Source organism: Colletotrichum fioriniae (genome assembly GCF_027942845.1).
Source record: "Colletotrichum fioriniae strain IMI 355084 chromosome Unknown scaffold_10, whole genome shotgun sequence".
In the NCBI taxonomy this organism is placed as follows: domain Eukaryota; kingdom Fungi; phylum Ascomycota; class Sordariomycetes; order Glomerellales; family Glomerellaceae; genus Colletotrichum; species Colletotrichum fioriniae.
The window spans coordinates 484,341-503,339 of record NW_027076846.1 but is presented as its reverse complement, the minus strand read 5'-3'; the positions used below and the strand labels follow the sequence as shown (position 1 = coordinate 503,339).

The following is an 18,999-nucleotide window of genomic DNA, read 5'->3' as shown; positions in this document are numbered from 1 at the left end:
AGTCCAGTCAGCAATAGAAAACGGCAAACAGAGAAAAAAAAGATGGAACGAACGGGTGGCCCGGTGACCTCTCCTCCAGGCTTCTCATCCCCGTTGTCTGTCCATCTCAACTTCTCAAGTAAGGTAGGTGGTACCTTGCATCGTAGGTATCCACCTTCTCCGGTGCCGTCGGGTCTGTTCACGTCCGCCCGTCGGGTTTCCTCCTCAAGAAAGCTTCACTTGCTGTCTGTATATGGACAGGAACCCCAATCCTGAATGGCCTGACACGATCCGCGAGTCAACAATTAAAACTTACCAGCATGTTGTTGCAAGACATTGGGGAAATGACGCATCTGGGGGAACCCTCCTTCAGTACCCTAATTAACAAGACGCACCCACTAACCACCACCAAGGAAAAGAGACGTAGATCTCGACATCACCACCGTCATAGCGGATCTACACACACCATGGCCCTGGCTAGATGCTCACCACTCCCAGTAAACCATTTAATAAAGGAGCCCGCTGGTACCGGATGGACGGGAACGGGAGTCTTTTAGTTGTGGTCTCATACTGCTCCTGCTGTTTGGTACCTACCTAGCTCCTTACTCACTTAACTTTCCTTAGCTCCCGCGTCCCGGACGTGCCGCCGCCCACCGGCCATCTCAATTCTACACCTCATGCACCATTTGACACAAAGGCCGGAACTCGCGGCTTTTGCTGACTATGGTGGCATCATATTTCTACCCGACTTCGTTTTGACTTCACGAGGAACACATTTCACATCTTGACTGGATACGAGTTTGATAATAATGTACGCATCTCTGCTTTTTGTTTTTGCTACACTACGAAAGATTCCTATTTATCCCTTGAGGCTGAAAAGCGCAAGAAGAAAGATGAAGACACAAAAAGGTTTGACCAAGCAAACAAAGACAAAGGTGTACGCTCATAATCCTCGAAAGGGGGTTGGCGTTGGGAAAGGGGTATCACCCCATCCAGAAGTACCGACCGCCTCGAGAAACCAAAACTCCAATTCTTCCCACTTGCTTGCAATGACCAAGGAAAACAAGATGTGGTATACCCAGATTCGAGGGTAGCTGGAACATGTTCCGACAAAGAGAAACAAAACAACAATTGTCGTCAGATCTGTCCATGGGTCCAGGTGGTCCATGTTGTAACATGGACCACAACAAACTCGAATGCCTCGCGACCCGGTTGCCAGTATGCACAGAGAAGGAAGAAAATCACAATAGCCACCCTCCCTATTCCTTCCCTCAACATTCCACCAAGCAGAACCGACCAAGATACAAACGACACGGGAAAAGAAGCGAAGGGCGTCCACGGACACCAACATCCCCGACCAATTATTTTCTTTGCCAGAGAAGAAAAAAAGGCATGTTCGTCATGAGCGAGTAGCAAGTGCATCATCGTTCAGACATGAGGCGTAATCATCCGACATTATCATCAGGCTGCGACAAGTCCGCAGCCGGCGCTCACAGATGAAGAAACAGAACGAGCCATCAATGAGACACTTTGTCGCGCTCAGTATCCATCCTCGTCTGTCCACTCGCTGCCTGAGATGATGCGGCCCTCGCCGTCACCGTAGCCATGCCCAGCATGCCCACCAGGTGCCGTCATCGGGAACGGTCGCTGCCTCTTAGGATCGCTGGCCGGTGGCCGATATCCAGCTTCGGGTTCAAAGCGCTTGGTGCCATTGCGGGCAGCTCGCACCTTGGCGTAGTAGGTGTCGCTGGCATCCTGCTCAGGCTCGCTAGCGTCGTCGTATGTCTCCCAGTTTTCTGAGCCCGTCACGTTACTCGATCCGTTGGATGAGTTGGAAATTTGGCGGGGCGGCGGTGCTTGGGGATAGGAAGAAGGGGGGTATTGGCGGATGGTCGAGGAGTGCGAAGATGGGTAGTCGTGTTGAGAGGATCCCTGGGAGTGATGAGAGCTCTGGGAAGCGTATGACGCGTGCGAGTTGTGGGAGGCGTGAGAAGTGTGCGAGAGGGTCGAATTGGCTCTCATCAGCCTAGGCTGTTGGCAATCCTCGTCGTAGGGATCCTCAAGCTCGACCTGGCGGACGATACTCGCGCCCAAGCCTACTGACTTGTAAGGGTTGACGGGAGTCTCTAACTCGATCGTGCTGAGATCGCGCATCTTGGGCGGAGGGGCACGCATTTGGTGGTTTCCACCGCGAATCGTCGCGTATGCGTCAATCCTCGACGCCGGTCTCTCTGGTTGTACTGGCGAAGTGTTGCCAAAGTTGCCGTACTTGAGGTTGGTCAATGGGGGCCGAGCCGGGATCCTTGAGGGACTTCCCGGTGGCCGGTTAAGAGTTTGCGCTCGCTCTCTCAAGCTGCCCATGGAGGAGGCCGGTCTGGCAATCTCTTGGGCTTTTGCGTGTGCAGACACAGGTCTTGTTGATGGAGCCGCGCTGTTCATATTGTTCGCGCTGCGTTTGGTCGTAGGCGCAGGTGCTGGTGTTCTTACGCCATTACGAGTCGGGGGCCTTGCAATGGACGTTGTGCTCTGGGCTCTACTATGTCCTCTGGGCCTGGCTGCTGATTGAGGAGCGGCTCCCACGCCCGGTGTCTTGGAACGCGGGCCCGGTGCTGGTCGGTCCTCTGCCTCGAGCACATCCAAGTAGCGTTCCCCATGTACCGTAAAAGGGCGTCCGTACTCGTCCTCGAATCGCTCGAGGATCCTGCGCAATTCGACAGCAATCTTGGGTAGCTCCTTGGCGATACGCTTGCGCATCTTCTCTTCTCTGAGAAGCTTGCCGGGATCGCGCTTCTCGCCCTTCTGTCCGCGCATCATCAAGCGAGAAGCATCCTGACTCGAGGCTGCGAGCTCGTCGCGCTCACTGGTGAGACTTCGATGTCTTTCGACAAGCTCAAGGGTCGGGAGACGTTGTTCCTTGAGGACTTCCAGTCTTGCAATCTCGCGCTCGTGAGCCTCGAGGAGAGCATCGCTATACACGTCGGAAAAGGCAGGTGTGAACTCGAGCATCTCGTCTTCGGAAAGGTAGAGCGAGTCCCAGAGTTCCTGTAGCTTGAACCGCGCATCCTCGACGAACAGATGCAGGTTCTGCCTCTTCAGCTCGTTGAGGCGCACAAGCTCATCCTCAAACTCGTTGATTTGTCGTACGCCACAGCCTCGGTTGCTGTTAAGGAACGCCTTTCTCTCTCCCATGTCCACCTCCAGCTTCTCCCAGAGGGCCTCGACCGCTGCACGCAGGTCCTTGAGACGCTTTTCGCGGTTCTTCTTCTCGTCCGAGAGCTTGTCGCGCTTCGCCTTGAGACGCTCGATATCTTCCTCGTGCAAGCCCAATTGTTCGGGTGACTCGCGGTAATACTTGACAATGGCACCGTCGGTTTGAGCCTGAGGGGTGCCCAGCTCGGCCCAGAGTTGGATCGTGTGCTCGCAAAGGGCCTTAACCGTCGCGACCCGGCGCGTGTACTCTTCATAGACTCTCGTAAACTCATGATCGAGCTTGTCCACGTAGGAAGGTGATAGGTCGAAGTTGGGAGGGACGGATTGGTTCGGGCCTGTTGGCGGCAGGGGAATCTTGACAAAGGTAGGCTCAAGATGTGATGAATACGATTCGAGTGCTTCGACAAGCTCTGTGTGGCTCGTTAGTACACCGCACCATGTGGCATTTTCCCGCTTCCTGGCTAACTCACTCTTGACTTGTTCGAAACGCTCCTTGTGCAGTCGACTGACTTGCTTGTGCTTCTCCTTGAGACCCTGCAAACATCGGGTGAGAGGGTAGGTAATCTGGATATCGTCGCTGCGGTCTCGGCGTGCGCGGTTGTCGTCGAGGGATGCCTCCATCTGCTGTATCGTTGTGATCATGCGCTCGGCTTCCTCAATCATTTCCTCCTTTTCGTTTGTGACTAGGTTCACCTGGTCGGTAAGGGCCTTGGAGAGCGCTTCGAAGAGCTATAGGTGACTGTCAGCACGGATTGAGGGAAGGAGAGTGGGCTGAGACAAGCTTACGTCCTCCTCGCGCTTTTCGCGATCATGGTTAGGGACGCCGATCTCATCGAACAAACCATGCAATTGGCCGATAATGGTATTGACCTGTTGGGACAGGTAACTCGTGTCCATGATGGATTAAACAGGCCAAACTAAAAGCCAAAAAGAAGGTGAGGATAAGAGAAAAGGCGGTATGGTTCGGGGAATTGATTGTGATTAAGGTAAGTGCGGTAAGGCGTGCAGTGCAGGTCTTGGGGGTAAAAAGAGTGGGCGCAGCACAGAGGCTGAGTGTTGGTTGATGCTATTCACGGTGGCGGGGAGGCCAGTGCGGGTGCGGCGAGGGAGTCGATTTGTTTACTTTCTCTGCGGTACTTGGATGCGGTTGCGACGGGGACTAAGGTAGGGAGGAAGCGAATGGTCACCGAAAGTATTGCGGCGAGTAATAGTGCATCGTCCAGCAAGAAAAAGTCGTCCAAGAGAAAGTAACTGATGTAGCTGCGTTTGAAATCTGCAGTCTCGTTGGATCTGTGAAGCCGAAGAGATTTGTCTGAGACTGCCCGATCTGTGTTTCTCCCAAGTTGTTGATGGCCGATGGGATCTTTTTTTCCGGAGGGATGGATGGCGGAGGGCGGAGGTTGGGGAAAGTGGAAAGTGGAAAGTGGGAAAAAAGGATGGGAGGAAACAACCAGACAAGAAGGGGCAAAGCGACAAAAGATGCGACGGGAAGGTGCCACTTGATGAATTGAATTCATAGACAGGAGGGAAGGAATGACCTGGGATCTCATGGGAAGGAGGTGGCCGGGAATGTCGTGAGAAACGGGTCCTTAGTTTTCCTGTTTGGGTTCGCGTGGTGGGGCACGTATCCACGGCAACGGGGTCGATTCTTAGCAGGCAAGGGTTACAGTGCGTGGGTGCCTTTTTTTCGTGGTGGGTTTCAGGAAAGAGCTACCCCGCCATTGGCCACCTTTCGTCCATTCACGAATCACGATTCGCTCTTGCTCTGTCTGCACTTCAGCTGCCTGCACCTTTCAGACAAGGGTAGGTGAGAAGAAATACGTACCTGTTGCTGGGGTTCCAATCTACTAAGGTACACTACAAGTAGGTATTCGTAGTGCCATCCGAGTGGGTCTCTCGCTTGCTGTCAGCTCAGCCCATTAGCCAATCTTAGCTAAGCACGCTTCATCACTTGCACCTCGTCAACCCAGCATTTATGCTGATGTTCTGAGAGCTGCCCCAAGTCTTCTATTGAAACGCTGGCCACCTAAACGGCCACTTCATATGTGAACAGGATAATGGTTACATACGGAGTATATATCCTTCTCTTTTCTCTTAAGAATAGAATGTATGTCCCAAGATCTCAAACGAATCTGTTGAGTTGTGATAATGCTGTTGATTGGTTGGCCTATGTCAAGCACCTCGGACGATCAAACACACGCCGCTCTGCGCAAACAAATCACCCGCAGCTCTAGTCGCGCATCGGCAACCCGCTTTGTTTACTTTGCTGCATCGCATCGCATCGCATCGCCCCCAACCAACTCTCCAAGTCCGCGTCCTTCTGCAAGTCATCCAGCTGGTTGCTGGTTGCTGCCCACAACAAACAACAACCTCTTTCTCTCCTTTGAAACTAACGTCTTAGACTCCTGCTCTTTCGCACGTCGTACATACGCCTGCCTCGCATCACGCTAAAATCATGCACACGACAACTCTCTTACACCACCAGCTCCATCACATTATCCACTCCGATTCCTTCATGCACCTCAACCTCGCAGCTTCTCCTCCGACTGGCCTCTCGCTACGAATAGACATATCCAAGTCTAAAGTCTCCAACAAAAGCTCCGTAGCAGACTGAACGAAAATCAGGAAAATCGATCTGGCTCATCTCGGCTCTTTCCCATCCCTTGCTCGCCCCTCCCCCCCTGCCATGCTGCCATGCCCCATTTCTGCTGTGGGCATCTTCAGGCGCGTGCTCCAGCGGTGAGATGCAAACGCATCCTCTTCCACCCCCGGTCGACCCGTCGCTTCACCATGGTGACGGGCAACCAACCTTGCTTTTCCTGATAGTATCCGTACGAAGTGCGCATCAAATCGCAATCGCGGCGGTACGGACTTTATGCTTTCTTCTTTTAATCTGATCTTCCCATCTTCTCTTCCAGCCAAGTCCAGACCCTCACTCAGCCCGAATGGCGTCCAACTTTCTACAGAGTACACTACGAATGCATGGATAGCTGGGAAATACTGTACCCAAGCTCCCATCAGCTTCCCCTCCTTGTTGCAAAGTTGCAATCGACTGCCCGGGAAACCATGAGTCTTGGGATGACAGTCCCATAATATCAGGCCCATGCTCCCTCTCCCTCTCCCAGCCTCCCCAGATTCGGACGAAAATCTTCGTAACCGACCCGTTCAGAACCAAGTTTGATCTCCGCTACCATTCGCTTCTCGCCGTCGCATTGCCCGAAACTGTACGAAAAAACTGCCCAAACCTGCTCTGGTCCAATCCCAATCCAAGTTGAACCCAACACACACACGGCACAGGCCGTCCACTAGTAAGCTTCTGGGACCTGACCTGGTTCGGGGCATTTGTTACGCGCGCATCTCGACCTCTGCCCCTCTCCTCACCCTGGTTCTGCTGTGGCTGGTGGCTGGTAAATTCAATGGCGAGCCGCTAGCGTTACTTGCCCTGGTCTTTGCTCTGTCTCGGCGACGTCATCGTCGCCTTCTCTTCAACTCACTCAAGGCGCGGTTGCCCGGTGGACCTTGATGCGATCGTGATCCCGCTTGCCAACCCTGCAGCTCAACCAACCCGTGGCATTATCGCACTTCGCCATGGCCGAGAGATGGATAATGTGCATGGCTTTCTGGTATAGCTCAAGGCCCGCACTCCACGTGTGTTCCTCCAGCCACCGGAGAACAATTAGCTTCTTGTGTACTTATCTGTACGTAAGAGCATGACTTCAACTTGTTGAGTCTGAACTAACTTCTTGAAGATATGCGTCTTCCTGAGACGCAGGCGTGCACAGCGAAATGCGACTCCTACCCCTGCAAAGTAAGGTAGTCACCGTGAGAGGTCTCTTTTGATGCCTTGGGTAAGGCGAAAGTAGAGCACAGCTTGATTGATCACCAAAAGCCCCCCCATGCGACAAAGTGCAGCTACTGGGTGAAGACATGGGTCGGGGTTGCCAAGCCCAACATAGTAAAGAGGTAGAATGCCTTCCACAAGTGACATGGGCGACGCTGTTCTCGCCAAGCCCTATGCTCCTCAGACGTTCAGGCTGTCTCCTCATTTCGTGAGAGCAAGTCACTTAGAAACGACTTGTCCAAAAGCTACTCATAGACCTCGACTTCAATCGAGACACGGAATTTCATGTCACCGCAACAATTGGCTGACCCCAAGTCCGCACATAGAAGCCTCTCAGCTCAACTTAATCAAGCTCAGCAAGCACAGTCCATAGATCTTTTCGAGACACACACAAACATTTACCTAGGTACCTAGATGCCATACCTGAACCGCAAGTGCATAAGTGTCAGACTTCAGTTGTCTCTCATTACGAAGACAACCCCGCTTTAACCGTCAAACGACATGAACAAACGACGAGACTAAGGTGAGAGGATGAGTAATCCTTCTTGAATATCGCGCACTATAGGAGTACCGTTAGAGATGATTGGTCACTTCACATCGCGGGTAGCCGAAGAGAAAAGCTATTAACTTCTTCAAGATTATATGGCTCCAGGCAGGCTGCACGTTCATTGGCCGTTAGTAAGACAACTCGCACCTCAGTTTACGGGCACTGTCTGTCAGAGTCGCATTTATGTACGAAAGCAGACTAACAGTGTAGAAGCGCAATGGAGTGTGATATCTAGTAACTAGGCAGCCAACTTGAATTCACTTCACAAATTCACCCAATGTCTACCTCAGTCTCAAAATCTCCGAATCAGGGGTTCAAGATATCAGCTCAGAGCTTTCAAGTTTTTACTCTGGTCCAAAAGTCTCACGGAAGGCCAACATGATGTCTCTCAAATGCATCATCATCGCGGCCCTCGGCCTAGCCCCAGGAGCCGTCCAGGCAACCTACCCCTTCTCCAACCCAGGGGACGTCGCCGCCGCCGATAAATTCGACTACGTCCGCCAAGAACACAACGGCGTCGTCCAAACCGTCACAAACGTAGTCTACAAGGGCTCCACCGCCCTCAAAATGACACAGACCTACGACCCCTCCTACACGGGGCGCTACCACTCCGAAGTCGACGTCAACGACGGCTACACCCGCGGCCAAGACCGCTTTTACGGCTTCGCCTTCCGCCTCTCGGAGTCGTGGCAGTTCCAGCCGCAGTCGTACAACATCGCGCAGTTCATCGCCAACCGGCCGGGAGCGGGTTGCGGCGGGGACGATTGGATGCCGTCTAGCATGCTCTGGCTCGAGGGCGACCAGCTTACCTCGAGGATCGTGAGCGGGCAGTATCGGCAGCCGGATTGCGGGAGGAGTATTGTAAAGTATGGGAACCTGACGACTGTTGAGCGCGGGGTGTGGCATCGGATTGTGATTCAGGCGAGTTGGCGGAGCGATGCGACTGGGTTGTATAAGATTTGGTATGATGGGGCCAAGGTGTTGGACAAGTATAATGCCGCGACAACGGTCAATGATGATAGCACGTTCCAGTTTCGTGTTGGCTTGTATGCGAATAGTTGGTATGATCAGGGCAAGTTGGATGGGGATCAGGGCTTCCGTCAGGTGTGGTTTGATGAGATTGCTGTTGATTCGACTTACAAGGCGGTGGATCCTGACCAGTGAAATCAAGAGTAGAGTTCATATCCTGAGGAGGACCAGTCGACCATGAACAAGAAGGGTCGGTCTACTTTGAACTTGAGGCATGCAATTAATTATCATGATTTAGAAAGCATGTCCAACTCTTCATTTATCGTCAACCCGCCCAGCCCCGCGCCAGCAATAGCGACGCCGTTGTCTAATGCGCGACGGGTGGTGAACCACTGCGCGACAATGCCGTACGAAGGTAAGAACAGCAGCTCCATACTACCGCCGAAGAGAGAACCATGCGAGAGAAAAAAGGTGCCAACATTATGGTCGAAAAGCTCGCGCATACGAGACTGGTGAACTGTAAGACAGCGCCGATGAGCATCGAGGGTCTTGTTCCCGACTCGCGCGCCATGACCGTGGCCAGTGGTGAGATGACGAGGGTTATACCTATGCTGAGGGACCCGATGGCAGCGTAGACGAGTGCGCTTGTGCTATGGAAGGTATCGGATCTGATGTAGTGGGCGAGGAAGACGAAATCCGCTGTGCTGATGCCCCATGCGTGCGCGTAGATGATTGCGATGGAGGTCGTGACGACCCAGCCGTAGCCGACATCTGGGGCGATGTCTGGGGTTGATGAGGCTTGGGAAGGCTCCTGATCTGGAGGAGCGAGTCGGTTGTTTCTGTTTCTGGTTCGTCGCTCGCGTTCATCATGGGAGTTGATGCTAAGGCAGACAACAGTGTGGCGAGATAGGAAGTTTCCGATCTGAATGGAATATAGCGACAAATAGCGACAACATGCAGTCATTATGTTATTTCCACGCAGATAGCTATCTATGTACAAAGATCAACTATATAGAGCAATACGAAAGGATTTTCGGCGGCTCTGCCGAGTCCATATCGTTGTTACGTGTCATCCAGAGTCAGTTCGCGTTCCGAGAATTGGCCGCTTCGGATTCCCAACACAGATGGAGACGATTTCAGATCCCTCATAGAAGCAAACCTTCATCGGAATTGCAACATCACAGTGCAATCACGAACTCCGGCCGCAGAGTTCCATCGTTGGGGTCTCAATTTAGTCTCCGGCCGGAAACAACCAATGACTGAGCTAAGGTAAGTACTTTACGGAGACATTCCACCCAGACTGCCATGCCGTATTTATATATGTTTCTGTGTTGAATGCGATTTAATAGTGAATTGGCTCCAACTAGTATCTTTCACTTACCATTGTGCAACTTTACAAGACCCGATCGTCCTCACGAATTCCCAAAGACGCGAGGAGCTGCAATATTACTGTATCCCCAAAGACCAATGCAAGCAGTCTACATATCTTCAATCAACTCCCTTAACTCCTATGGTGAGGTATGTTATTTTTAGGTATATTGCTACTATTCAGACATGGTATTAGCAACAGTGATTGTATAATGAAGGAAACTCGATGTTGTGTATGGAGCAATGATATGACAATCCAAGCGGGAATCTCGCTAGAATTCCTCGGAAACGCATGAGCCCATGATATGGAATATTCAAAGGAATAAAAATAGTTGCCGCATTTTGAAAACGATTCAATGCCACCCGCACTCGCTTGCTGTGGGAGCCATGATGGGCAGTATGGGCCTTCTCTGGGCCTACCGCATTCTCGCCATCGTCTCCGGCGTAGTGAACGCCGTGTCAATTCTCCTTATCCGGACGCGGTATGGAGAGGCGCGGGCAAAGCGCTTGGCTCTGGACGTCTCCCTGTTGAAGAGGGTGGATTATCTTCTGATTTTAGGCTTTGGCGCGTTCAGTATGCTGGGGTACTTTATCCTCCTCTTCACACTAGCAAACTACGCAAATGTCATCGGGTTGGACCCATTCCAGGCTTCAGAAGTCTCAGATGTCTTCATGCTCGGTCAGGCGGTCGGACGTCCCGCCGTTGGATGGCCGAGCGATCGGTTCGGACGCATCAACATCACCGTTTTTGATGACTTTGGTGACAAGGATACTCTCCCTTGTTTTCTAGGTCAACGTAAAGCCGTTCGGGGCGTTGACCACGCTTGCTTTTGTCGTGGGCCTTTCCGCAGGGGTTTTCTGGGTTGGTGCGGCGCCTGTGATTGCTGAGGTTCTCGGTACGGAGCATCTGGCGTCGGGGTTGAGTCTGCTGTGGTTGATGATGGTTGTTCCTTCGACGGTTAGTGCGCCTGTTGCGTTGGTGATTTATATGAGGACGGAAACGTATCTTGAGGCTCAGTCATTTACGGTGTTCACGTTTATTGCTGCTGCGGGTTGCGTCCTTGCTCTACGCGGACATCAAGTTATTCTCAGAAGGAAGGCATTAGAATCCACCTCCGAGTCCTGGGAAAAAGACGGATCCATAATTTAGAGAGAAGAACAGGTTTATTAAGATTATCGAGCTGAATGGTAGTGTAACTGTGATAGAGGTTCAGGATATTGAGCGAGTTGTTCTCCTAGAAGCTCCATCTAAGATGGGTACTTCACTTACATGAAATCAGGGGTCACGAAGAAAACATCAAGTCCCATCTAAGTGACTGTTCACTGCAACATTTAAGCACACCATTCGGAACAATTATGATTATTATTGGGACTACCATCGAAGGCATGTCTAAATCTATGACCACACTCTTATCCAAGTCTTCATTTTATGCAATTTTACCCCGCCGATCCATCGGCTCAGACCAATGCGAATGAAAAGAAACCAAACACCTGACCTCTTGTCTAATAGCGCCGGAAGAAACAACTCTAAGTAGAAAACAAGAAGCCACAGGGAAAATTACGGGCACCACATCTCAACCTTGACGCCACGAAGCTCGTCCATGATACCAAAGTCCAAACCGTGTTGACGGAAAGCAACGACAATCATGTCAAACGTCTCAAGCGTCTCCTTGTTCCACTTCTCATCAGCCAAGCGAGGCGCAACAGGAACGGCGCTCTGCTTGACGAGGGGATCCGCGTACATGACATCGACCTCACCAGAGCGGACAAAGGCCTTAACGAGGTCAACACCCGGCGAGTTACTCAGGACAGACTGGCCAGCCTTGAAGCCTACACCGACGACAAGAACACGAGGACGCACCAGAGCCGAGGCAGCTCCAGCTTTGGCATCTCTCGTCAACGAATCGATAGCGCGGCGGGCAATAGCGGCGGGTCGCGCAGCCATCTTCTCGGCGGCGGCTTCCAGCAAGGGGAAAGCGCTGTTGGAGAGGAGGTAGTACGGGTTGACGGGGATGCAGTGGCCGCCGACGCCGAGGGAAGGGGTGTAGGGCATGTAGCCAAAGGGCTTGGAGGCGGCGGCGGCGGCGACTTCGTAGGGGTCGATGCCGTGCGGGATGCAGGCATCTGCCATTTCGTTGGCGAAGGCGATGCACATCATGCGCTGGCAGTTCTCGTAGAGCTTCATCATCTCGGCAACCTCTGTGCGGCTAACGGGCACGAGGCGGTCAAAGACTTGGTTGTAGAGGCGCATGACGGAGGCCAACGACCCGGGGATCTCGTCGTCGAGGCCTGAAACGATCTTGGGAATCGCGTGGCAGGGGGGCTCGATGCGTCCTGGGTCGACACGTTCTGGAGACATGCCAGCATAGAAGCCGTGAGAGGTGGCGACGGGGCCGAGAAGACTGCGGGTCATGCCCACTGCGACGGAGCTCTCTATCACGACGGTGGAGCCAGGTCGTGCGTGCTGGGCGACTGTGGCGATGGCGGACTGGAGATAGGAGGTGTCGATGGACTTGTCTGCCTTGAGGAGGGTAGGAACGGAGATGAGGAAGTGGGTAGCCTCGTGGAGGTCCGTCTTGGAGGTTGTGAAGCGGATGCGGTCGCTTGGGAGCTCCTCGCGGATCTCGCTGATTCTCTTTTCTGACACGTCGAAGCCGAGGACGTTGTAGTGGGCGGAGAATGACTCGACGAGGTGAGTGCCCACGTAGCCGACGCCGATGACGGCCACGAGGGGTTGGTCATTGGGTTCGACGATGGGAGAGAGGTCAAGAACGCGGTCATTGTGAGAGAAAGGGTGCTCCTTGTACTCTGGCGGCGGTGTGACAGGTGTGAGGGGGAGATCAAAGTTGGCCTTGAAGGTGTCGAAGCCGGGAAGGTTGAGGCCCAATGCTTCAGGAGGAGGTGTAGGCGGTGCCGGCACAGAAAGGCTACGGCTGTGGAAGGATGGCTTGTCGATGGTGACCCTCATTTTGAAGAAGTATTGTGATAATGAAGGGAGGGAAGCGAAGTTGGAGGGATGAAGACAAACGAGGGAGAAGTATCACAACAGGATAGTTCTTTGTCGATCTAGACTTTTGAAGACGATGTTCTTCTATTGTTCCTGTGTGAGTGGATGAGGAATAGGAATGTGTAGATGCGGACATGAAGATGGGATTATATGGAAATCTTCCAGGCCGGAAAAGGGAGTGAAATCAGGTGCAAAATGAAGTTGCGTAAGCTATCCATCAAACTTTTCCCAGCTTCGCTCAATCCTGCCACGACGTACCACAAATTTCCTCTTCCACGCAATCAGTCGATTGGTGAATGTAACAAACAGATTCGGAAGACTATGGTGGGATAGTCGGGCTATCGCCATTCCCAATACGGAATACCAGACCGAGAAAACGCCATGAAGTTGAAAACTTCTGCATCGTGAAATTAGGGGGCAAAAGATAATCACGCTGTTCAGCCTCATGGCCCAGTTTCGGTAGTGTATCTTGGCAGAAGTGAACGCATATTGTTGTAGTAACGTACCGCCAAAGATAAGATACTTCGGAATTGACAGTGCTGATTGTGTCAACCGTCAACGGTTGACGGACTCATTAGCACCTGAGCACAGTTCACCTCTTCTTTCTTTTCCTTATCTGGATGGATCGCATTAGTGGTATCCGTAGTATTCGAATCCATATTGTGTAGTACCCCCATCCATGGCAAAGCGAGTTCTTGATCGGGAACTACGGAATGCCACTCTACCAGGGGAAGGTTTTGGGGGGCGACGCAGACATATGTTCAGCCTCATTACCTATTTGGGAGGCGGCAGTTGATGGTGCGGAGGAGAATACCCATGAAAGTCCACATAACGATATTAGTGTTGTTCTAGCGGAGGGTGTGGGCGGAAGCATGTGGTGTAGAGGAATTCGAAGGAGCGGATGCTGGAGGGGGTGAAGTCGGGAGTAGAGTCGTCTAAGCGAGGAGGAAAGTGATAGACCGCATATGCAACTAGAGCATATAACGCTAAGTCCCGGGGAACATACCTTTCACAACAAGTGCGGCAGGCAAGCCACATGGCGCACCTAGTATTCCTTTTTTCTGTCTTATTCCTGCGTCAACTCCTTTTCTCTGCAGGTATCTTCATGCAACGTTCGTTGACTAAGATCGTGTGTCTTGACCAACTCGAGACTTACGGCAACGCCGTCGGCCGTTGCTTCGACTTGTTCGGATTCGTTCTTCGTGGAATCATCGAGTCTTTTTGTTCATATGGACCGTTAAGCTTAGGCTCGGTGCTCCACACGCTCTGTATTGCCTCAAGAACATGAACATCGGCACCAGGACATGTCGTTCAGCTCCAATCAACTCAAGAGGCATATTCCGGCACTGTCAGCTGCCAAGACTGCATTGACCATGCTGAACGTCCCTGAACCGTATCCAAGTACAGGGGGTTCGGACATGAGGTAAGGCTGCCAGCTAGCCAGGCACAGCTTTCGTAACTAGTAGCCGCTAAAATCAAAAGGTTTGATGAAACTTGGCATCGCCGGCAGTAAAACACTGTCCCCCAGATTACCCATTCCCAGAGGATTGGGGCCCGTCCCGAATCCTTCGTCCCTTTCCTGGAGGGTCTTGTCTCACGTCTATCCCATCAAGGGATATGATCAGCGCAGTCAAGAGATTCCCCAAGATCTAGCCAAGCTTCAGGGTCCAGACTTGAATCTGGGGTTCAGATTCCGTTGCTTTCACTTATTATGTTCCGAGGAAAACACAATACGAAGCTGTTGAACTGGCACATGAATGACTTCGACCTCTACAAGACGATATGGACAGCGGACTTGTTCCATCGGAGGATCTCGGCCGATTGACTATGCGCTTTGACACATACGTACTGGCGTCAAACACCGTGCTGCGTATGCCTTCTTCCACTGCTTCCATCCCAGATGCCGGGAAGTGGGCAAAAGACAACAGACTTCTCATGGCAATGTGGAAAGCGATTGCGCGATTGTAGCAAATTTTCACAGCTCCTTTCGCTGGTGCGCTAACGTGCTTCGAGATTGGGGGCTGAAAGCCACACACGGGATCCCTGGATGTTGCTTGGTGCTATCATGACCCCCAGGCCATGGCTTGACTTAGGGCCTTGGCATTTAAGCTTAATACAAGCTTGGTGGTGTGGATTACGGAGAGTTTTCTCGACACTGGTTTGGACCCCTACGAGCATATTGATGCTAACGGAAAGGAACTACACAGATCCTTATTGATGCATAGTGCCTCAGCCGCCTGCGGCTAACTTGTGTCCAGTGTCTCAACATCAGCAATCCCGGGGGCTAACACCAGGGACCGGACTTGAGATGTTTACTTTATGCACTTTCCGAAGTGGTATACTACTGCCGACGTTACTATCCGATTTTCTCGAGTCGCTGGCTGAAGCTAGTCTGCGTTGGGGAATTTCCACAGTCTTGGCTGGCTGTATACTGGATATTACCTGGGCACAGCTTCAAATATTACAAGCATCTTGCGAGGTGCTCAGACATTTGGCTGACGAAGAGATTTTGTTGCCGTACTACAGCCAATCAGTCACACTGAGGGCCACCTATCTGCTGGCTCACATGTGGAAGGATGCGGTATATTCCCAGACTGACAGCGGTGGAAGAGCTAGGGCCGCGAAGTATGGAGTCCTGACTTTGACACAATCGGCTTCTTGGCCTCATTAGGAATCAATCGTATTCCTGTCCCAAGGTCTTGGGTCAACAGCGACGTGGCAGCCGAAGCAATCACAGACTACCTGGTTTGGTCCTCGCAGTTCCCCGACGTTCTGCCGCGTCATGCCGAAGCTGATGATGGGTAATCTTACATGCCTCAATACCAAGATTTTCTCAGGCTAGTGGCTCTGAGCTCGCATGGAAAGCTCGACGGGCTCGACGAGAGGGCAGTTTTGGGGGCGGCAATCACCCCGATCAAGTCGATCAAAAGTGCGCCTTCTTGCAAAGTCCGAGATGTTTGTCTTCTACTTTTCTCTCTTGCTGCATCCTCATCCTGAGCTTCACATCCAACAACTCTCACCATTCGTGGTGTCCAGTCTTTACTCCCGACGTGTTGTCGGTGCCATTCTTTCACGAGGATACTCTGTATCCTGTCCATTCTCTCTACTGTCCTAAACCCATCAGACGCTTCCGCTCGCTCCGTTCCGAGCACAACTCAGCACCACGCAAAGTGTCTAATGTCCACAATATCACTCACATCCCGAAAGTGAAGCTATTCAGGACACCATGGGTCACCCAGAAATTTCCCGCCCACAGCCTGTGCACACAGATGAAAAGCGTTGGACCGTCAAGACTCTATCACAGAGGCTTAGCACACAGTTCTCAACGAATGAGCGGCCTCCCTCCCGGGTCTTTCGTCCTGGAACACCCAACTCCTGGCGAAGCCAAGGAGAGTGGGATGCCTACTCTGCCGCCAGCGATAGCAGACCCAATACACCCCGGACATCCATCTCATCCAGAGATTCTAGTGTAAGCGGAAGACGCAAGACGAGCGGAGGCAGAAGCAATCTCAGCCAAGATGACGGCCAGGTCGAGAAGCCGTCAAAGTTTGTCACTGATTACGGCTGGCCGATCCTCTCGGACCCCCTGAACCCGAACAAAAAGCTCACCACAAGGGAGCTGACGATGCAGCGAATCGCCTTCATCCTCATTGTCTTCTGTCTCAATATCGCTCTTGCTGCCGTTGCATGCTTTGGCAACACCGGTTTGGCGACACTTGTCTTCATCCTGTTCGTCAAGTGCAAGGATTTTCTGTCCTCGCTGCTCTCGCTCATCTGCCTCATCGGAACATCCATCTACAAGCATTTTCGCCCTCCCGCACCCGTTTCCCAACGATGGATTCTCTCGCTGATCCCTGCGTACTCGGAAAGCGAGGAGCAGCTCATCAAGACGGTCTACTCTCTCCGCGATAACGGCTGCGAGCCGCACAAGCAAGTCATGTGCATCGTCTTAGACGGCAAGCCGCGCAACATCAAGCGCGAGTTCTCCCGCATCGTCGTCGACATTGAACGCCCCTACCACTCCTTAAAGTACAAAAAGGGTACCCTTAAGATCACCGCCGGCTTCATGCAGGACGTGCCCGTCATCGTTATCGAAAAGGTGAAGAACAGCGGCAAAAAAGACTCCCTCATCCTCACCCACGACCTCTTCAACGCTCCCCGAGACAACATGCCCACCTACACCCGCCTCCTCCGCGAGGAAATCTGGCGCACTATTCTCCCGCCTCTAACCGAGGGCACCGGCTTCAAGAACTTTGACATGGTCTTCTGCACCGACGCCGACTCCGTCATTCACCAAGGCTGCGTCGCCAAGCTCGCCAACGCTCTCGCCCGCGAAAAGAACGCCATCGCCAGCTGCGGCATCGTCCTTGTCGAGCTCGAGCCCGGATACGAGTGGTCGTTTTGGAACCTCTATCAGCAGCTTCAGTACACCTTTGGACAGTTTGTCCGGCGTCGCGCAGAAGGCTTCATCGGGAAAGTCACCTGCCTCCCAGGCTGCGTAACCATGGTTGCCGTTCGCCAGGAGATGGCCGGAGCCATTGCCAAATACGCGCGCCCCGTCAAGGAAGACTGGGTCGTCCTCCATCAAGTCCAGAACCTCGGCACCGACCGCCGTCTGACGTACTGCATGCTCAGCCAGTCTTCCAAGCTGCAGACAATCTTTGTTCCCGACGCCGTTTCCGAGACGGTCGCGCCGCAATCTTTCAAGCACTATGTCCACCAGCGCCGGCGATGGGGTTCCAACGCCTACTTCAACAACTACTTTTACTGCGGTGGCGAGAACATGATCCTCATCACGCGAATCGCCGCCGCCATTGATATTGCCAGGCAGACGCTGGTGTACTACCGCGTTCTCAACACCATCCTCTTCATCCGCGCGCTCATCCAAGCCTTTAACCCTTGGGATATCCTCCCGCTGCTTGTGGTGGGCCAATTCCCTGTTATCTGGTTTTGTGTCTGCTTGGCCGTGGAGCCAGCTCTGCGCCAGCGCTCCCACAAGATTATACTCGGATTCTTCGTCAACAAGCTCGTCTCACCGTTCATGTCCATCATCATCTTCTCTGCTGTTGCCAAGAATCTCGGCAACGCTGTCTGGGGTATGTCTGGCGTCACCGCATCGTCTGCTGCACCGCCTCCTGTTCCCAAAGATAAGCTCTCGGAGGCAGAAGAGGGCAAAGGTGGCGCTGAGAGGCCGGAAAGCCCTATCTCTCGGCCTCCCTCGCCGCCAGAAGTGCTTTAAGCCACAATTTTGGCATAAAATTCACCTGAAGGCATGTTTGGACCTTCTCATCACCATTTAACATTCTATTCTTAGACATGAGTCACCTAATTCATTCTTGTTGATTTAATATTTGTGTTTGGCCCCAGGGAGATGCTATATAGACATTTGTACTTAGACTTAGTAAACGGAGGAGTTGTAATTTTCATAAAATTCACTGTACATATTCAAACACTCTGTGTTCTTGGATGACATACCCACAAGTAAAGTTGGGCAGTTCGGACCCTTGCACAAAGTTGGCAAATTCTCTTGTAAACATGTCTCTTAAGAATTCATCATCGCTAAATCACTTTATGCACCAAGTTTACGTATACTATCCGAAACAACCAGAGACTGAAATTCTGTGTAAGCCGTGCCCGAACCCAGGGACCAGCGCTGTCAGCGCTTTCACGGACCGTAATTCAAAATTCGCTTAAGTTTTCACTTTTCGGTCTTGTCAAGTCGAGTCAACAGCAGAGGCGTCCTCTTAGGCTCCGTCTGTGGTCATGTCACTATTCACTTTTTATCAATGCATCACATGCAGGAACCCGGCAGGCATTGATGCAGTGCTTAACAATCAAAAGTCTGCAGTTGCTGTTTATGAGCTGAAGGAACTAGTCACCAAGCGCGGAGTACCCCAAGCCACAGGTAGCCGAAGAAGCTTAGTCTGGGGGTGCTGGGGAACAGATTTACCCAGCAACAGGGGTCCATGTTAACGTTTTAGCTACAAGACACGCGGCTCGGCGACTCAGGTCTAACCAGAGTTGAAGCTAAGTTGGCGCTGTTTCTTTTCTTCTCCTGAGTCAACCCCTGGTGTGCTA

The 18,999-nt window shown here is 52.3% G+C and overlaps 4 protein-coding genes across 4 annotated transcripts; 2 read left to right on the top strand and 2 right to left on the bottom strand.

Annotated features, from left to right (window-relative positions):
- Nucleotides 1-1,518: 1,518 nt before the first annotated feature.
- On the bottom strand, nt 1,519-4,086 carry ASE1 (Microtubule bundling protein; the record flags this gene model as incomplete). The annotated part of the gene is made up of 3 exons (XM_053193758.2): nt 1,519-3,599; nt 3,660-3,918; nt 3,976-4,086. The coding sequence occupies 3 exons, from the start codon at nt 4,084-4,086 to the stop codon at nt 1,519-1,521; spliced, it is 2,451 nt and encodes an 816-aa protein (XP_053048703.2).
- Nucleotides 4,087-7,955: 3,869 nt separating this feature from the next.
- Nucleotides 7,956-8,741, top strand: N0V96_008186 (uncharacterized protein; the record flags this gene model as incomplete). The annotated part of the gene is made up of 1 exon (XM_053193759.2): nt 7,956-8,741. One exon carries the CDS (start codon nt 7,956-7,958, stop codon nt 8,739-8,741), a length of 786 nt encoding a protein of 261 aa, XP_053048704.2.
- Nucleotides 8,742-11,472: 2,731 nt separating this feature from the next.
- N0V96_008185 (uncharacterized protein) lies at nt 11,473-12,882 on the bottom strand (the record flags this gene model as incomplete). The annotated part of the gene is made up of 1 exon (XM_053193761.2): nt 11,473-12,882. One exon carries the CDS (start codon nt 12,880-12,882, stop codon nt 11,473-11,475), a length of 1,410 nt encoding a protein of 469 aa, XP_053048706.2.
- A 3,265-nt stretch (nt 12,883-16,147) lies between these two features.
- On the top strand, nt 16,148-18,160 carry N0V96_008184 (uncharacterized protein; the record flags this gene model as incomplete). Its single annotated transcript, XM_053193762.2, has 1 exon — nt 16,148-18,160. One exon carries the CDS (start codon nt 16,148-16,150, stop codon nt 18,158-18,160), a length of 2,013 nt encoding a protein of 670 aa, XP_053048707.2.
- Nucleotides 18,161-18,999: the final 839 nt, after the last annotated feature.